General features: G+C 39.0%; 1 protein-coding gene across 1 annotated transcript in view; it reads left to right on the top strand.

Annotated features, from left to right (window-relative positions):
• Positions 1-19,698, top strand: part of CFAP54 (cilia and flagella associated protein 54) — a 901,430-nt gene that overhangs the window by 224,847 nt on the left and 656,885 nt on the right. Inside the window, exons 21-23 of the mRNA XM_053719246.1 lie at positions 6,512-6,688; positions 8,526-8,618; positions 17,266-17,451. Coding sequence (XP_053575221.1) covers positions 6,512-6,688; positions 8,526-8,618; positions 17,266-17,451 — 456 coding nt within the window. The remainder of the gene's footprint in view (positions 1-6,511; positions 6,689-8,525; positions 8,619-17,265; positions 17,452-19,698) is intronic.

The following is a 19,698-nucleotide window of genomic DNA, read 5'->3' as shown; positions in this document are numbered from 1 at the left end:
GAACATCCGAATCTGGTCTCACTCCAGCTGACTGCTTGGAGATTGAACGCTTGATCTTATCAAAACGAGGGTTCTCAGATTCTGTTATTGATACTCTTGTTCAGGCCAGAAAGCCTGTAACTAGAAAAATTTACCACAAAATATGGAAAAAATATATCTGTTGGTGTGAATCTAAAGGATTCCCTTGGGACAAGGTAAAAATTCCTAAGATTCTATCCTTTCTTCAAGAAGGATTGGAGAAAGGATTATCGGCAAGTTCCTTGAAGGGACAGATTTCTGCCTTGTCTGTGTTACTTCACAAAAAGCTGGCAGCTGTGCCAGATGTTCAAGCCTTTGTTCAGGCTCTGGTTAGAATCAAGCCTGTTTACAAACCTTTGACTCCTCCTTGGAGTCTCAACTTAGTTCTTTCAGTTCTTCAGGGGGTTCCGTTTGAACCCTTACATTCCGTTGATATTAAGTTATTATCTTGGAAAGTTTTGTTTTTGGTTGCAATCTCTTCTGCTAGAAGAGTTTCAGAATTATCTGCTCTGCAGTGTTCTCCTCCTTATCTGGTGTTCCATGCAGATAAGGTGGTTTTACGTACTAAACCTGGTTTTCTTCCGAAAGTTGTTTCTAACAAAAACATTAACCAGGAGATAGTCGTGCCTTCTTTGTGTCCGAATCCAGTTTCAAGAAGGAACGTTTGTTGCACAATTTGGATGTTGTTCGCGCTCTAAAATTCTATTTAGATGCTACAAAGGATTTTAGACAAACACCTTCCTTGTTTGTTGTTTATTTTGGTAAAAGGAGAGGTCAAAAAGCAACTTCTACCTCTCTCTCTTTTTGGATTAAAAGCATCATCAGATTGTCTTACGAGACTGCCGGACGGCAGCCTCCTGACAGAATCACAGCTCATTCCACTAGGGCTGTGGCTTCCACATGGGCCTTCAAGAACGAGGCTTCTGTTGATCAGATATGTAAGGCAGCGACTTGGTCTTCACTGCACACTTTTACTAAATTTTACAAGTTTGATACTTTTGCTTCTTCTGAGGCTATTTTTGGGAGAAAGGTTTTGCAAGCCGTGGTGCCTTCCATCTAGGTGACCTGATTTGCTCCCTCCCTTCATCCGTGTCCTAAAGCTTTGGTATTGGTTCCCACAAGTAAGGATGACGCCGTGGACCGGACACACCTATGTTGGAGAAAACAGAATTTATGTTTACCTGATAAATTACTTTCTCCAACGGTGTGTTCGGTCCACGGCCCGCCCTGGTTTTTTAATCAGGTCTGATAATTTATTTTCTTTAACTACAGTCACCACGGTATCATATGGTTTCTCCTATGCAAATATTCCTCCTTTACGTCGGTCGAATGACTGGGGTAGGCGGAGCCTAGGAGGGATCATGTGACCAGCTTTGCTGGGCTCTTTGCCATTTCCTGTTGGGGAAGAGAATATCCCACAAGTAAGGATGACGCCGTGGACCGGACACACCGTTGGAGAAAGTAATTTATCAGGTAAACATAAATTCTGTTTTTGATATTATCAGAGTTGATGTCAGGTTTATGTCTCTAGCTATTTTAGCTAGAAGAGCTTTATGGCTTAAGACTTGGAATGCTGATATGGCTTCTAAATCAACTCTACTTTCCATTTCTTTCCAGGGTAACAAATTATTTGGTTCTCAGTTGGATTCTATTATCTCAACTGTTACTGGTGGGAAAGGAACTTTTTTGCCACAGGATAAAAAATCTAAGGGTAAAAACAGGGCTAATAATCGTTTTCGTTCCTTTCGTTTCAACAAAGAACAAAAGCCTGATCCTTCATCCTCAGGAGCAGTTTCAGTTTGGAAACCATCTCCAGTCTGGAATGAATCCAAGCCTTCTAGAAAGGCAAAGCCTGCTTCTAAGTCCACATGAAGGTGCGGCCCTCATTCCAGCTCAGCTGGTAGGGGGCAGGTTACGTTTTTTCAAAGAAATTTGGATCAATTCTGTTCACAATCTTTGGATTCAGAACATTGTTTCAGAAGGGTACAGAATTGGTTTCAAGATGAGACCTCCTGCAAAGAGATTTTTTTCTTTCCCGTGTCCCAGTAAATCCAGTGAAAGCTCAAGCATTTCTGAATTGTGTTTCAGATCTAGAGTTGGCTGGAGTAATTATGCCAGTTCCAGTTCCGGAACAGGGGATGGGGTTTTATTCAAATCTCTTCATTGTACCAAAGAAGGAGAATTCCTTCAGACCAGTTCTGGATCTAAAAATATTGAATCGTTATGTAAGGATACCAACGTTCAAAATGGTAACTGTAAGGACTATCTTGCCTTTTGTTCAGCAAGGGCATTATATGTCCACAATAGATTTACAGGATGCATATCTGCATATTCCGATTCATCCAGCTCACTATCAGTTCCTGAGATTCTCTTTTCTGGACAAGCATTACCAGTTTGTGGCTCTGCCGTTTGGCCTAGCTACAGCTCCAAGAATTTTTACAAAGGTTCTCGGTGCCCTTCTGTCTGTAATCAGAGAACAGGGTATTGTGGTATTTCCTTATTTGGACGATATCTTGGTACTTGCTCAGTCTTTACATTTAGCAGAATCTCATACGAATCGACTTGTGTTGTTTCTTCAAGATCATGGTTGGAGGATCAATTTACCAAAAAGTTCATTGATTCCTCAGACAAGGGTAACCTTTCTGGGTTTCCAGATAGATTCAGTGTCCATGACTCTGTCTTTAACAGACAAGAGACGTCTAAAATTGATTTCAGCTTGTCGAAACCTTCAGTCACAATCATTCCCTTCGGTAGCCTTATGCATGGAAATTCTAGGTCTTATGACTGCTGCATCGGACGCGATCCCCTTTGCTCGTTTTCACATGCGACCTCTTCAGCTCTGTATGCTGAATCAATGGTGCAAGGATTACACAAAGATATCTCAATTACCGATTGTACGACACTCTCTAACGTGGTGGACAGATCACCATCGTTTATTTCAGGGGGCTTCTTTTGTGCTTCCGACCTGGACTGTAATTTCAACAGATGCAAGTCTCACAGGTTGGGGAGCTGTGTGGGGATCTCTGACGGCACAAGGAGTTTGGGAATCTCAGGAGGTGAGATTACCGATCAATATTTTGGAACTCCGTGCAATTTTCAGAGCTCTTCAGTTTTGGCCTCTTCTGAAGAGAGAATCGTTCATTTGTTTTCAGACAGACAATGTCACAACTGTGGCATACATCAATCATCAAGGAGGGACTCACAGTCCTCTGGCTATGAAAGAAGTATCTCGAATTTTGGTTTGGGCGGAATCCAGCTCCTGTCTAATCTCTGCGGTTCATATCCCAGGTATAGACAATTGGGAAGCGGATTATCTCAGTTGCCAAACGTTGCATCCGGGCGAATGGTCTCTTCACCCAGAGGTATTTCTTCAGATTGTTCAAATGTGGGAACTTCCAGAAATAGATCTGATGGCGTCTCATCTAAACAAGAAACTTCCCAGGTATCTGTCCAGATCCCGGGATCATCAGGCGGAGGCAGTGGATGCATTATCACTTCCTTGGAAGTATCATCCTGCCTATATCTTTCCGCCTCTAGTTCTTCTTCCAAGAGTAATCTCCAAGATTCTGAAGGAATGCTCGTTTGTTCTGCTGGTAGCTCCGGCATGGCCTCACAGGTTTTGGTATGCGGATCTTGTCCGGATGGCCTCTTGCCAACCGTGGACTCTTCCGTTAAGACCAGACCTTCTGTCGCAAGGTCCTTTTTTCCATCAGGATCTGAAATCCTTAAATTTAAAGGTATGGAGATTGAACGCTTGATTCTTGGTCAAAGAGGTTTCTCTGACTCTGTGATTAATACTATGTTACAGGCTCGTAAATCTGTATCTAGAGAGATATATTATAGAGTCTGGAAGACTTATATTTCTTGGTGTCTTTCTCATCATTTTTCTTGGCATTCTTTTAGAATACCGAGAATTTTACAGTTTCTTCAGGATGGTTTAGATAAGGGTTTGTCCGCAAGTTCCTTGAAAGGACAAATCTCTGCTCTTTCTGTTCTTTTTCACAGAAAGATTGCTATTCTTCCTGATATTCATTGTTTTGTACAAGCTTTGGTTCGTATAAAACCTGTCATTAAGTCAATTTCTCCTCCTTGGAGTTTGAATTTGGTTCTGGGGGCTCTTCAAGCTCCTCCGTTTGAACCTATGCATTCATTGGACATTAAATTACTTTCTTGGAAAGTTTTGTTCCTTTTGGCAATCTCTTCTGCCAGAAGAGTTTCTGAATTATCTGCTCTTTCTTGTGAGTCTCCTTTTCTGATTTTTCATCAGGATAAGGCGGTGTTGCGAACTTCTTTTGAATTTTTACCTAAAGTTGTGAATTCCAACAACATTAGTAGAGAAATTGTGGTTCCTTCATTATGTCCTAATCCTAAGAATTCTAAGGAGAAATCGTTGCATTCTTTGGATGTTGTTAGAGCTTTGAAATATTATGTTGAAGCTACTAAGTCTTTCCGAAAGACTTCTAGTTTATTTGTTATCTTTTCCGGTTCTAGAAAAGGCCAGAAAGCTTCTGCCATTTCTTTGGCATCTTGGTTGAAATCTTTAATTCATCTTGCCTATGTTGAGTCGGGTAAAACTCCGCCTCAGAGGATTACAGCTCATTCTACTAGGTCAGTTTCTACTTCCTGGGCGTTTAGGAATGAGGCTTCGGTTGATCAGATTTGCAAAGCAGCAACTTGGTCCTCTTTGCATACTTTTACTAAATTCTACCATTTTGATGTATTTTCTTCTGAAGCAGTTTTTGGTAGAAAAGTACTTCAGGCAGCGGTTTCAGTTTGAATCTTCTGCTTATGTTTTTCATTAAACTTTATTTTGGGTGTGGATTATTTTCAGCAGGAATTGGCTGTCTTTATTTTATCCCTCCCTCTCTAGTGACTCTTGCGTGGAAAGATCCACATCTTGGGTAATCATTATCCCATACGTCACTAGCTCATGGACTCTTGCTAATTACATGAAAGAAAACATAATTTATGTAAGAACTTACCTGATAAATTCATTTCTTTCATATTAGCAAGAGTCCATGAGGCCCGCCCTTTTTTTGGGGTGGTTAGGATTTTTGTATAAAGCACAATTATTCCAATTCCTTATTTTATATGCTTTCGCACTTTTTTATCACCCCACTTCTTGGCTATCCGTTAAACTGAGTTGTGGGTGTGGTGAGGGGTGTATTTGTAGGCATTTTGAGGTTTGGGAAACTTTGCCCCTCCTGGTAGGAATGTATATCCCATACGTCACTAGCTCATGGACTCTTGCTAATATGAAAGAAATGAATTTATCAGGTAAGTTCTTACATAAATTATGTTATTGCTCGGGCGCAAACATTTGCGCTCCACACGTAATCTGGCCCATAGTGTACATTCCTCTAGTAGTGACTGACTCGGATATATACATCCTGTAGTAAACAAATAACACCCAACAACACATACCATTTATAATTGTTTAATAAAATATATAATTAGTGTAATATCAGTAAATGTACATACAAGACACAGTTAATGGGTCCCTCATGATAAAAACATCCACAATGCAGCACACATCAAGTGTGAGCTAGAAATAAATACACATTATCCAAAACATGCAGTCTAAACCAAAATGGGCCTGTAAAGCTCAGCAACTTTATTTAGACAAATCACATCATGTAACATAGTAGTTAACTGTTAAAATCAAATACATCATGTAGTTATAATGTTCATGTCTCTAATAAAATACAGTAAGCAACTATGAATTGCTGAACAATTGTCAGTCATCAGATTCAGGTTCAGGTCATTTTCTGAAGTACAGTATATGTTGTGGGAACATGTTTTGGAAACATGCCCCCTCCATATTGCTGAGACCTGCTTTTATCTGATTTGCTGTGTATTGCTTGCATGTTCATTATATTGCTTTGCATGCTGGTCTGGCAACAGCTGCAAGAGTCTTTCACTATTGTGCTTCCACTAGTAAGGATCATTACTCAAGGACCATGACTTTAGATAACACCCTAGTTGAAACATTATGTGTAGAGGAAGGAGTTTGTCACAATTTTTGGTCATTTTATTTCTTCAGACCTTGAGATGTCAGGTTAAGTCAAAAGCTCTTTATTGCACCAAACACTATGCCATTTTATTTGTTTCTTAGCACTAAAGAACGCAGATCCTGGTGCTCTTGTAAAATTTGAGGTTATTCCTCAATTGTCAATTTGAAGAGAGCTGATATTTCAGCAGCCAAATGGAAGTAAATAAGAGTTCTTCAGCAGTAAACACAACTCACATTTTCAGAATTCAGTCTGTTATATTTTAACCATTATGTCAGATCGTTAGGGCTTATAGGTAGGTTTTCTATGTTACCAAAGATTTCTTCCAGGTTTTCCTTGGAAGGTTCAGACTTGGGAAAGGAAACCTGCAGGGATTTATAATATGGAACCAGAAACATAAATCATTATTAATGTGCTCTAAATAGAATGTTAATATTTTGGAACTGATTTATGTGTTAACTTCATTTTTTTTTTATTTACAGGAGTCTGAGAAACTTATCCAAAGAGCAGAAATGGAAGAAACTGCAGTTTATTTATCTTGTGTTAAACAATCAGAATTGTTAACTAGTGGGAAAAAAGTTCCTCCTCCACCCATTTTGCTTTGCAGAACAGAGAATTCAATGAAATTCAGACCAGCTCCATTCCAGTCAATTGTTAAGGTATAGTAAAACGCGTTAAGGTATAGTAAAACGCTTTAAGTTACCATAAGTCATGTTTATCTTTGTTTTAAATCACTAGTGCTAATGCAACATTCCTGATAATAATTATGTCAGTGTTGTCTTATTCTCCATTAATTATTAGGTCAGTGAACAAACTGAATATCAATAGTATAAAATGTAACATTAGCCAATGTTAAAAATTTTCTCTAACTTTTGATTATTAAAGGGACACACAAAAACCCAATTTTCTTCTTTAAGAATATAGATAGAGCGTACAATTTTAAACAACTTTCCAAAGAATTTCTATTATCTAAGTTGTGTTGTTTTCTTTGTATACTTTGTTGAAAAATATACCTAAGTAGACTCAGAAGGTGCTGATAAGTGGCTGCTCATATATGCATCTTGTCATTGGCTTTCAGCTAGCTCCTAGTAGTGCATTGTTGCTCCTTCAACAAAGGATACCAAGAGTGTGAAGCAACTAATATAATCGAAGAGAATCGGAAATTTGTTTAAAATTGTGTGATCTATCTGAATCATGAAATAATTTTTTGGGGTCTCATGTCCCTTTACTTTTGTGTTTTAAATGTAAATTGCAACTCATATTGAAAATGCTTACAGTAATCTAAGTTATTTATTACGTAGTAAATACCCAGTTGCTGCCTGCTGTATTAACCCGATTTCTGTTTTTATAATTAGATTGGATAAACATTATATTTTGCGCTCATTTTATCTTCATGTAGGAAGAGGAGTTTAGATAACACAGCGACCAATTGCAATCGCCTTTGACCTAAATATGTATAGTTTAGAGGAGAGAAGGGAAAGAAGTGACATAATAGAAAACTTCAAATATATCACGGGACTTAATAAAGTGGAAGAATCTTAAGTTAGATGGTAGCAGATTCAGGAGAAATGTGAGGAAGCATTTTTTGTACATAAAGGGTGGTGTATTCATGGAATAAACTTCTAATATAGGTGGTAAACACAAGGGGGCATATTTATCAAGCTCCGTATGGAGCTTGATGCCCCTTGTTTCCGGCGAGCCTTCTGTGTTTTTTGGACATCATCAATCAGGAGATTATAGCGCATCTCCTTGTCCTAATCCAGATAATTAATTTGATTGACTAATTTAGAAATTGTAAGAGAATTAGGGGTCAATTTATCAAGTTCCGTACAGAGCTTGATGCCCCGTGTTTCCAGCGAGCCTTCAGGCTCACCGAAAACAGAAGTTATGAAGCAGTGATCTAAAGACCGCTGCTCCATAACTTGTCCGCCTGCTCTGGGGCGGCGGACAGAAATCAACCCGATCGAATACGATCGGGTTGATTGACACCTGCCTGCTAGCAGCCGCAAATCTGCAGGGGACGGCATTGCACCAGCAGTTCACAAGAACTGCTGGTGCAATGATAAATGAAGATAGCGTATGCTGTCGGCAATTATCGATGTGCAGCGAACATGATCCGCAATATCGGATCATGTCTGCTTGCACCATATTAAATAGGCCCCAAGGAATGTAAAGGAATAAAAAAATTCCTGGGACATGCATAAGGCTATCCTAAGAAAACAGTAATATGTAATATGGGTAGCCTTGACGGGTCTTATTAGTTCTTTTTACAATCAAATTCTGTGTTTCTATGTTTGGAGAAAGTGTCTAAAATTAAGGATTACTGTTCTAAATATGATATATCTCATAAAAAGTCATAAATTGTATTATGATTATTATCAAATTTCCATTTAGGTTTAATATACAAAAAAATGTCAATTTAATGCAGATATTGTACATGAAAGAATATTTGGTCCAGATAAACAATTCACATATTTATTTCTACATTTTATATAGGTGTCTTGGTACTGTTTATATGCACAACGTGTTACAGGTCCAAATTTAAAAGTGAGATTGAATGATCATTACCTTCCTGGAACTGGAGAAAAGGTAAAATGGTTTTTGATTATTTATTTGCTGATAATACTTATTATATATATTAAAATATTGTTAGATCATTATGCTGTATTTATTATAGCCACAATTTTTATTTTCATGTTCTGCATTTGCATCTACCCACTAGAGATGATGAAGTTATGGCAGGGAAAAAAGTAATTTATCTTAGCTCATATAGGCCCTGAAATTCAAAGTATCATCAGACTGTCGAGAAACTGGCTTTATGGCCTTGCAGTCCAACGGTCTGTTATTATATTCTAAAAAAGCGGGCTGACCTGCGAAGTGCTGACGAGTGCCAATGTTTCTCCCATAGGAAATAATAGGGATCACAGCTTCAGCAAAAGTCTGCTGACATCGCCACTTATCAGCACTTGTCAACACAGCACAGATGGTGCATCTACTGAATAAAAAAATGGCTTCTGTGTAGAAACACTTTAAATAATACATACCTAACCTAACTGTAACTTAACATGCACTACCTGCCTCACTCTGGAAAATCTTGCCTCTGAGAAGGTGGCAAGACAAATATACAATATTTAAATTATATGCATTTCCTACATAATGCATACTAATTTAAGTATTGTATAGATTATTTTTTTTATTGAACACAGGAAAAAACATGTTTAAAATCTATACAATACTTAAATTAATATGCATTATACAGGAAAATGCATACAATTTAAACATTGTATATACAGATACTGCTCCTCTAAACTATTAACCCCTTATGCACCCTCACCCCCAGTGCATTCATTCTGGGGTTGCCATGTTCCTTGTTCAGCGAGGAACTGCCGTGTATTTCGGGTCTGGACCTCCAGAATAAAACATAAAATCCTGACATTAACTTTTAAAACTCTCCATAACACTGCTCCACCCTTTATCTCCGACCTAGTCTCCAGATACTCGCGCCCCCATCCCCTTCGCTCTGCTCATGACCTCCTTCTCTCCTCCTCTCTTGTTACCTCCTCACGTTCCCATCTACAAGACTTCTCCAGACTGGCCCCTATTTTGTGGAACTCTTTGCCTCGCTCTACATTCTCCCCTAGTTTTCAAACTTTCAAGCGCTACTTAGAGACTCTACTGTTTAGGGATTCATGTAATATACACTAACATTTTACTATCTTAGTCCCTCTCCTCCTTTAGCTATCCTCTTGAACCCCCTTAGCATTTAAGCCTACAAGCCTAGCTGCTTTGTAGATCACTTTCATGAGAGATGATTTACAACAGTGAAACTCTTGGCAGGGCCCTTTATCCCTATGTCTCCCATAATTGTCACCTTGCATATTAGACCCACATCTTTAGCACTGCAGAACCTGTTGGCACTCTACAAATAACTGATAATAATAATAATAATAATATAGTTTTCTGTGATTAGCATTATTGGGCTTAAAGAAGCTGCACCCAGTGGGTAAATTGCCAAAAAACAATCTAACAAGTTATTGAACTGGTGTTCGTTCCTGAGAGAGTGCCTCTTTTTCTGTATGTATTTAGTCTCCCTAAGGAAAAAAGAGGAAACTAGACGTGGACTCCTTGCCCAATGTGCATAGAGGAATGTGGCTGTACCTCACTGACGAGGCCCATAGGAGGCCGAAAATATCGTTTGGTGTTGCCATGTTCCTTATTCAGAGAGGAATTGCCTGATATTTCGGGACGTGTTATATTGTGTGGCTCAATGCACATTTTTAACAATATGTTTTGCGTTTTCTTGAGCGCCCTTTTAACAAGCTCTGTGGCGGTTCATGTTATAATCTTTTCCCACCTTGGACTGTAGAGATGGCGCATTTTATTTAGCAAAATGGGTTCTCAGCTGATCCCTGTGCTACTCTGTAAATTGAGTTCTTAGATCTTAATGGGACAGTTAACACCAGAATTTCTGTTTTTTAAAAAGAAAGATAATCCCTTTATTACCCATTCCCCAATTTTGCATAACTAACAATCTTATAGAAATACACTTTTTACCTCTGTGATTACCTTGTATATATGCCTCTGCAAACTGCCCCCTTATTTCAGTTCTTTTTACAGACTTACATTTTAACCAATCAGTGCTCACTCCAGGGTAACTTCACATGCATGAGCTTCATGTTATCTATATGAAACACATGAACTAATGCCCTCTAGTGGTCAAAATGCATTCAGATTAGAGGCAGTCTTCAAGGTCTAAGAAATTAGCATATGAACCTCCTAGGTTTAGCTTTCAACTAAAAATACCAAGAGAAAAAAAGCAAAATTTGTATTAAAAGTAAAAGATAAAAGGAAAGTTGTTTAAAATTACATTCCCTATTTAAATCATGAAAGTTTTTTTTTTGGACTTGACTGTCCCTTTAAGTATACATTCGACTCAATATTCAGCCACACAGCTAAATAAAAATATTTTTTTAAGAGCTGCCTTTTAATTTGTGTTTTTTCTTTTATGCATAAATGTTTTGTGCTGTGCCGACTTCTCAGAAAATAGTGCAGTTTTGGCTGCCATCTGGTGACCATTTTTGGTAATTTTCTTATGTTTCCTTTTCTTGAAATCTCTCTTGTATGGAGTTGATTTCTTGATATCTAGATGGTATTTTATTTAGTCCTAAGTGTCTATTCTAGGACTCTTTTAAGATTATTTTATATATCAATTACAATCTATAAGGAGACTGAATATAAAGGGTACGCCAATTCTGTAAGTATATAACAACACTTGTGCTAAAATGTATTTAAACAAGTATATACCGGTATATGAATATATGTGCAGCGATATGTGAAGTGCAATAACTGTTTAAACATTAAACAAATTAAATAAAAAATATAAACAAATAAAAAGTGAATGAATGATTTGTGACTCTAAATGAGAAAATAGGACAAGATAAATAGTAATTATGTGCAAATTAAATAGCCTCTATTTTCCTTAATGTGTGGGTCCAAAACAAATACAGACCGCAATTGTCCAAGCTTTAGTGATCAAATATGATAGTGATTTTGTGATTTCTTCGTGTTATTAGTGTCTTATTTTCTTGATGACCCAAAAAATCTATTAAAGGCAACTGGTGGGCAGCTCTCTTTAGGAATAAGTAATTAACAAATGAGATCCTGAATGAGAGGAAAGAAAGAGGCGCCTGATGGTGTAATAACGGATACACAAACAAAAGAAACAGAAGATGAGTACAGCTTTATACTCACAAGCCAAGGTGCACATCCAGTGCAATAATCAGCAAACCGAGGCTTCAGAGCCGCTCGACTGACTCAATCCAATCCGATAGACAGCTGGGCTAGGTACAAAGAACATCCTCTAAATCGTCACCAAAGCCAAACATGAAGCAGTCAACATTAGGAAGTGCCTACAGGTGTATTCTCATTGCCCCAATCAGCATCTTCCCATCCTTGATCTGCTCTTTTATAAACTTATTTGTCCTATCCAACCCGATTTCATGACATTTCAGCCTCTCCAGAAAAATCTGGGCTGTCCAAATAGGAATCACTGAACTCCAAAGTCGGTAGACAATGTTACAGACATTTCCGGCAATCTGCAACATTGTCTACTGACTTTGGAGTTATGTTTATGAATTACTGTTGTATCTCTCATATTGAGGTGATTCTCCTTATATCTGTCATCGGGAACTTTAGGTGACATACATGTATACATATTGAGGCGTTTTATTCTTATGTCTGTGACATATATTGTACCTTCCCCTTGAAGATAATTCCTTTTTTAAGGATAAATAAGCTGGAAACTTATTTAAGAAAGAGTACATTTATCAGGATTAACTATGGCAGCCAGTCGCAAGGATTGCTATAGTTGTGGGTTCAGCCACTCATTGGTACTACTATTTGTCTGATCTATTTTCTGAGGAGACTACCATAGAGGGCTGTAGAGCTGGCTAATCCTTCATCTGGGATACCAGCATGCAAGTTGTTGCAAATCTCTTTGGTTAAGATCTTGGTCTTCCTATTATCAGAGAATATCTCAATTCCCTGCAGTTTGTATTTCTGGAAAAACACTTGCAATTTGTTGCCCTTCCCTTTGAGGTTCCTTGGATCTTCCAAAGGTAAAGCTAGGGTCTCATCTGAGGGTGACTTTCCTTTAAATCTTGATAATGTTACCTAATGCCAGTCTCTAGGGTATGCCTTTTGGCATGATCATAAGTCTCTATCCATGAATGTTTTTCTGCCTAATGTCAAAAAATCCTAAATATAAAGGACTGTTTGTTTGGGTGAGTGGTTAACTTACTGATCTTAAAAAGCTTTAATCTATTCGTCCGTCAGTGGTTCAGTTTATGGAGGTAATTGGTCTGATGATTACTTCCATGGACATTATTCTTTTTGCTTGTTTTCCTTCTGAGACCTCTACGGTTATGCATCCTCAGATTTTGGTGAGGAAACCACTCAGATCTATCTTAGAGGATAGTTATAGACTCCCTTATGAGAGGATATCTATCTTGGAAGGACCAGCTGTTTCAGGGTTCATGCTTCCTGAGACCATTCTGGGTGTTTTTGTGACCTCAGTTACCAGCCTGTCAGGCTGGGGAGCAGTTGGGGCTCTTTAATGGTTTAGGGTCTTTGGACTCGATAGTCCTCCCTTACATAAACTCCTTGAGTTTAGTCAATTTCAGTCCGATGTATCAGATAACAATCAAACTGCCTCTCCTCGGTGGCGTATATCTATCACCAGGGAGGAACTCAGAGTTCTTTATCCATGAAGATGGTGACGCATTTTTCAGTGGGCAGAGACTTATAATTATCTTCTATCTGCTTTCCACATCCCAGGGGGGGTTTTCTGGGAGGAGGATTTTCTGAGCAGGCAGATCTTTCATCCGGGCGAGTGGGTCCTTCTTCCGGATGTTTTCTCTATGATATCCCTCATGCGGGGGTTTCCGAAGTTGGATCTGTTGACGTTGTGCCTAGTCGCCTAATTTCCAAGGTACGGTTCAAGATCAAGAGATCCAAGAGCCGATTTGATAAATGCTCTGGCGGTTATTTGGACCTTTGTCTTGTTTTCCTGTTTCCTTAGTTTGTTTTCTTTTCTCGAGTCATTGCTCGTATCAAACAGGAGAGGGAGTTGGTGATTCTTTTAACTCCTACCTGGCCTCTCAGGATCTGGGGAAGAGGTCTTTTATTTCTTTGGATGCTTCCTTGCGGGTGGACCTTTCTTCTCAGGTTTCACTTCTCTCCCAGTTCTAGATTCTCTGAAGCTGACTGTTTGGAGATTGAACGTCTAGTCTTGGAGGGGCGTGCACTTTTTGAGAAGGTCATTGAGACCATGTTCAGGCTCGTAAGCCTGTTCCTCGCCAGCTTCCTCATAAGGTATGTCATTTATACCTTTATTGGGTGAATCGATAGGTTTCTCTTTGAGCAGGGTGATGGCACCCCTAAATTTTTCCCTTTCTTTAGGAGGGCCTGGAGAACAGGTTTGTCAGTAAGTACTCTGAAGGGCCAGATTTCTGCACTGTCTATTCTTTTGCAAATGTCTGGCAGATTTGCCAGATGTCCAATCTTTTGTTCAGGCCCTGGTCAGGATCAGGCCTGTGTTTAGTTAAACCTGTTGCTCCTCCATGGAGCCTTATTCTTGTTCTTAGGGTTTTGCAGCAGGCTCCGTTTGAGCTGATTCATTCTGTTGATATTAAATTGTTATCTTGGAAGGTTTTTTTTCTTGTTGCTATTTCTTCTGCTCCCAGAGTTTCCAAACTTTTGGCTCTGCAGTGTGATTCCCCTTACCTTGTTTTTCATGCTGATAAGGCGGTCCTCGCACTAAGCTGGGATTTCTTCCTAAGGTGGTGTCGGATCGCAATATTAATCAGGAAATTGTTGTTCCTTCTTTTTGTCCCAATCCTTCTTCACAGAAGGATCGTCTTTTGCATAACTTGGATGTTGTGCGTGCTCTAAAATTTTACCTTCAAGCCTCTAAGGATTTTCGGCAGACTTCTGCCTTGTTTGTTCTTTTCTCTGTTAAACGTAAGGGCCAGAAGGCCACTTCTTCCTCTCTTTCTCTCTGGTTGAGAAGTGTTATCCGGACAAAAGACCGTTTGGGTGAGTGGTTAACTCACTGATCTTAAAAAGCTTTAATCTATTCGTCCGTCAGTGGTTCAGTGTATGGAGGTAATTGGTCTGATGATTACTTCCATGGACATTATTCCATTTGCTTGTTTTCCTTCTGAGACCTCTACGTTTATGCATCCTCAGATTTTGGTAAAGAGACCACTCAGATCTATCTTAGAGGATAGTTATAGACTCACTTATGAGAGTATATCTATCTTGGAAGAACCATCTGTTTCAGGGTTCATGCTTCCTGAGACCATTATGGGTGTTTTTGTGACCTCCGTTACCAGCCTGTCGGGCTGGGGAGCAGTTGGGGCTCTTTAATGGTTTAGGGTCTTTGGACTCGATAGTCCTCCCTTACATAAACTCCTTGAGTTTAGTTAATTTCAGTCCGATGTATCAGATAACAATCAAACTGCCTCTCCTCGGTGGCATATATCTATCACCGGGGAGGAACTCTGAGTTCTTTATCCATGAAGATGGTGACGCATTTGTCAGTGAGCAGAGACTCATAATTATCTTCTATCTGCTTTCCACATCCCAGGGGTGGTTTTCTGGGAGGAGGATTTTATGAGCAGGCAGACCTTTCATCCTGGCGAGTGGGTCCTTCTTCCGGATGTTTTCTCTATGATATCCCTCACGCGGGGTTTCCGAAGTTGGATCTGTTGACGTCATGCCTAGTCGCCTAATTTCCAAGGTACGGTTCAAGATCAAGAGATCCAAGAGCCGATTTGATAAATGCTCTGGCGGTTATTTGGACCTTTGTCTTGTTTTTCTGTTTCCTTAGTTTGTTTTCTTTTCTCGAGTCATTGCTCGTATCAAACAGGAGAGGGAGTTGGTGATTCTTTTAGCTCCAACCTGGCCTCGCAGGATCTGGTGAAGAGGTCTTTTGTTTCTTTGGAAGCTTCCTTGCGGGTGGACCTTTTTACTCAGGTTCCACTTCTCTCCCAGTTCTAGATTCTCTGAAGCTGACTGTTTGGAGATTGAACGTCTAGTCTTGGAGGGGCGTGCGCTTTTTGAGAAGGTCATTGAGACCATGTTCAGACTCGTAAGCCTATTTTTTCCCTTTCTTCAGGAGGGCCTGGAGAACAGGTTTGTCAGTAAGTACTCCGAAGGGCCAGATTTCTGCACTGTCTATTATTTTGCAAATGTCTGGCAGATTTGCCAGATGTCATCTTTTGTTCAGGCCCTGGTCAGGATCAGGCCTGTGTTTAGTTAAACCTGTTGCTCCTCCATGAAGCCTTATTCTTGTTCTTAGGGTTTTGCAGCAGGCTCCGTTTGAGCTAAAGCATTCTGTTGATATTAAATTGTTATCTTGGAAGGTTTTGTTTCTTGTTGCTCCCAGAGTTTCCAAACTTTTGGCTCTGCAGTGTGATTCCCCTTACCTTGTTTTTCATGCTGATAAGGCGGTCTTTGCACTAAGCTGGGATTTCTTCTTAAGGTGGTGTCAGATCGCAATATTAATCAGGAAATTGTTGTTCCTTCTTTTTGTCCCAATCCTTCTTCACAGAAGGATCGTCTTTTGCATAACTTGGATGTTGTGCATGCTCTAAAATTTTACCTTCAAGCCTCTAAGGATTTTTGGCAGACTTCTGCCTTGTTTGTTGTTTTCTCTGGTAAACGTAAGGGCCAGAAGGCCACTTCTTCCATTCTTTCTCTCTGGTTGAGAAGTGTTATCCGGACAACAGTCTACTGAGAGAATTACGGCTCATTCCACTGGAGCTGTTTCCTCTTCCTGGGCTTTCAAAAATTAAGCTTCTGTAGAGCAAATTTGCAAGGCGGCCACATTTTCAAAATTCTACAAATTTGATACTTTTGCCTTGGCTGAGGCTTCTTTGGGAGAAAAGTTATTCAAGCGGTGGTGCCTTCTGTTTAGGTCCGCCTGTCTTGTTCTCCCTCTCTTTCATTCTGTGTCCTCTAGCTTGGGTATTGGTTCCCACTAGTAATTGGAATAATTTGTGGACTCTCCATGCCATAGGAAAGAAAACAAAATGTATGCTTACCTGATAAATGTATTTATTTCCAGGCATGGAGAGTCCACGACCCGCCCTTTTTAAATTCAAGACGGCAGTTTTTTTGTTCAAACCTCAGGCAACTCTATACCCTTGTGTTATCTTCTTTGTCTGTTTCCCTTTGGCCGAATGACTGGGGCTTCTGGGTAAGGGAAGTGGCACTTAACAGCTCTGCTGGAGTGCTCTTTGCATCCTCCTGCTGGCCAGAAGTGAATATCCCACTAGTAATTGGAATAATTTGTGGACTCTCCATTCCTGGAAATAAATACATTTATCAGGTAAGCATACATTTTGTTTTTGGTGCTTTTCAATATAAAGATATGGGGAAAACTGTTGAATAGTGCTGGGACAAGATTACATCATGTATTTGGTGTAACATATTGATTAAAAGAAACTACACTATTATCTTTGGTTGTGTGTTAGTGCATTGGTTAATTAAAATAATTGTTATGATTAAGATTTGTACCTAGCTTATTTTAGTGTGGCTATCATTTACATTTCTTATGTTTTAATCAATGTATTTCATGTTAATAGAAGCAAAATACAAATTATGTATTAGAGCAGACCTTGATTGCACTTTAAATTATTCAGCTTCACTTTGTTTTGTTCAAAATTGACAGATTCCAGCATGCAGCAGTAATATATTAGAAGTTAAAGGCCTAGAAGCAAATGAGAAATACATATTTGCCGTAGCAGCATATTCATCAGACGGAAACCTTATTGGAGATGCAATTGGGGAAACAACTAAGCCAATCCTTGCCTTTCCTCCTCTTTCAATTCCTGCCACTTGGGCTTACCTTGCACAGGTACATTGTTTATTTAAAATATTGGTTTAATTCAATTTTGAACATATAAAGATAATGACATCTGCAAAGACATGCTCGTGCCAAGAGATTACAAAGTGGCACATACAGTAGGTAAGCAAAGTATAATAGTCAATAAGGCTCCTTGTCAGAACTACTATGATCAGCTGGAAGTTTGTCATACATATTCCCATTAGATGTGTTGTCACGTCTTAGGGTCTAAAGTGAGCCATGATTCCTAGATCTTTTAATAAAGCTCTGGTTGTACTGCTGTAGACCTACTCCTCCGTGTACTAAAAAGGATAAATAATATGGTATACTTATTATATACTTATTATATACTTATTATTGACCTCCAGAGTATGTCTTGTACTCAGTCATATTTCATTAGACCTGTATCTAGGGATTGGTGGCTACATTTGAATGTTCAGATACTATGTATATTGATAGACAAAAACAAGTAATCAGCACTAAATTATTAACAAAGTTACAAATAAAACATAACTTTTACTAATGAGTCTTAAAAATTTCTTTCATAAGGTGGTGAGAGTCCACAAGCCATTACTCCTAGGATTCAACCCCTGGCCACTAGGAGCAGGCAAAGATTCCCAAAACTCTAAGAGTCCTTAACCCCTCCCACCTCTCAGGTATTCTAGTCTTTTCTTTGTCTCCACAGGAGAAAGGTGAAGAATTGCGGTGCTCCAAATTCTTTGTTGAGAGGGGTCTTATGACTGATTTGAGCTCCATTTTTCCCTCTGCTACAGAGAGACAGAAGGGAGATTGGAGTTTTAGGACCTGTCCCTTTGCTTCCTATTATTGGATCTTTATTATACTCCACACATAGATCCTCTGCTGTGATGTAAACTGCACTGGATGGACTCTCTACCAAAAGCATTTTTTTTCTGCAGCCAGTATGCACGGTAAAGTCTGCAACTATTTTTGCACTCACATAGCCCCCAGTCTGTTAGTAGGTACACACATTTTGAGGTACATGATAGCCAGGGAACATACACATGTAACAGACTAATGCGACCATTATTACTTAGAATTTTCATACTTAGTCTAAAAATTATGGAAACTTTATTATTTGGTAATAACTGTTATTTACTATTCAGCTAATTCACCTGGGAGTTTATCTCAATGCGATATTATATCCTATGTTATATACAGAGTAAAATGGATTAAACTGTTTGACAATGTGAGGGGGAGTCTCTTTATGTTTTTGTGCACTGACTTAGAACGGCAGTTATTCTTAGTAACTGGGCTATTTCCCTCTCTTTTTGAAATTCCTCAACTGCGCCTTTGTTTTTTGACATTTTCAAATATCTTATAATAGTGCATTATTATTGTTTGCTTTTATTACACAAGGAGATTTACCATTTAATACGTATTGCCCAAGGTTGTCTGTCTCAAATGACTTTGTTCTACAAGGTCCCAGTTACATTGTTTCCAAACATTTTATTTACTGTTTTTACATGTATTTACAGTAAAAACAAATGGTGGTTGTGTTCATTTATTTTATTTGTCTGTTTGTGTATTCTTTCATGGAGCATACTGAAATTTGTCCCCTCTACCTTACATTATCCTTTAGAGGGTAGATCCACTGATAAATTTATTTTCTATTTTGCAGGATTGTTACAAGTTCATCTTTGGAATTCCTGAATGGATCACCTTAGACATTCTAACGGTCTATTGCTGCTCTTGCCTCTAAAGCAGTGTTTTTCAACCAGTGTGCCGTGGCACATTAGTGTGCCGTGAGAAATCCTCAGGTGTGCCACGGCAGACTGACAACAGTGTGACATATTTTTTAAACTTTGCTTGTTTTTTACTCCCAGTGCAGGGGTAGTTTGTAGGAGGCATGGCATAACAGCACAATACATACAGTATGTGTGTGTTTGTGTGTATGTATATATATATATGCTGTATTAGGCTACAATGTGTGATTTTTTTTTAAATTTTGGGATGGTGGTGTGCCACAGGATTTTTTAATGTAAAAAAGTGTGCCACGGCAAAAAAAAGGTTAAAAATCACTGCTCTAAAGGAACCTGTCCTTCCTTTGTTTCCTCAATAAAATGGAGTGCTTTCGATTTTGCTCCAGGATATAAAGGCTTGTGTGCAGTTGTTGCAGCTATGCCTCCTCCAAGTATGCGTAAAAATTCTATGCGTGGAAGTCATTCTAAAGTTACATTTATTAGGTTTTTCTGCATCATCAGAGATCAGAGCACCTTAGGATGCTCTTATAGTTTTTTT

This window comes from Bombina bombina, chromosome 6 (genome assembly GCF_027579735.1).
Source record: "Bombina bombina isolate aBomBom1 chromosome 6, aBomBom1.pri, whole genome shotgun sequence".
NCBI lineage: Eukaryota > Metazoa > Chordata > Amphibia > Anura > Bombinatoridae > Bombina > Bombina bombina.
The sequence above is the reverse complement of the archived record's forward strand: the minus strand, read 5'-3'. Positions and strand labels throughout refer to the sequence as shown.